Below are 381 nucleotides of genomic sequence, written 5' to 3'. Positions count from 1 at the left end.
TGTATATCATCCAATTTCATCCAGGATCTACATAAATGAAGGTCATTATACTACATGTGATGTAATATGTCGTTCAACACCCTCTTTCCAACCTCTAGGATGATCTATCTGGAGCTTGGATCCCTGCAGACGCACAAACACAGAGTGGGTGAGGGACACATGGTAGCTATCCGGGCTGTATTCCCCTTCCAATTCATTCATCCAACCCTGTTACCAGAGAGGGAAGACAGAGCTTTTGTGAGCAGAGCTACTTTGCCAACAGAAGAAAAGGGTAGTTACATTAGCAGTAGATATGAACATTAGAGTGACAGGGATAAGATGTAACATATATAGTAGAGATGGAGACCAAATGCAACACAACAGAGATAAACAAACAGGGGG

At 42.5% G+C, this 381-nt stretch overlaps 2 protein-coding genes across 2 annotated transcripts in view; both read right to left on the bottom strand.

Moving 5' to 3' along the window:
• Positions 1 to 381, bottom strand: part of LOC119594184 (peroxisomal sarcosine oxidase-like) — a gene marked incomplete at its 5' end in the record, with an annotated part of 59,772 nt that overhangs the window by 30,415 nt on the left and 28,976 nt on the right.
• LOC119594183 (testis-expressed protein 2-like) overlaps positions 1 to 381 on the bottom strand; it is a gene marked incomplete in the record, with an annotated part of 13,599 nt that overhangs the window by 6,464 nt on the left and 6,754 nt on the right. The window contains 1 exon segment of the mRNA XM_037943253.1: positions 93 to 207. Within this exon segment, the coding sequence (XP_037799181.1) occupies positions 93 to 207 (115 nt within the window).

This window comes from Penaeus monodon, chromosome 33 (assembly GCF_015228065.2).
Source record: "Penaeus monodon isolate SGIC_2016 chromosome 33, NSTDA_Pmon_1, whole genome shotgun sequence".
Lineage (NCBI taxonomy): Eukaryota > Metazoa > Arthropoda > Malacostraca > Decapoda > Penaeidae > Penaeus > Penaeus monodon.
Note: the sequence above shows the minus strand (reverse complement) of the source record. Positions and strands in the feature narration are given on the sequence as shown.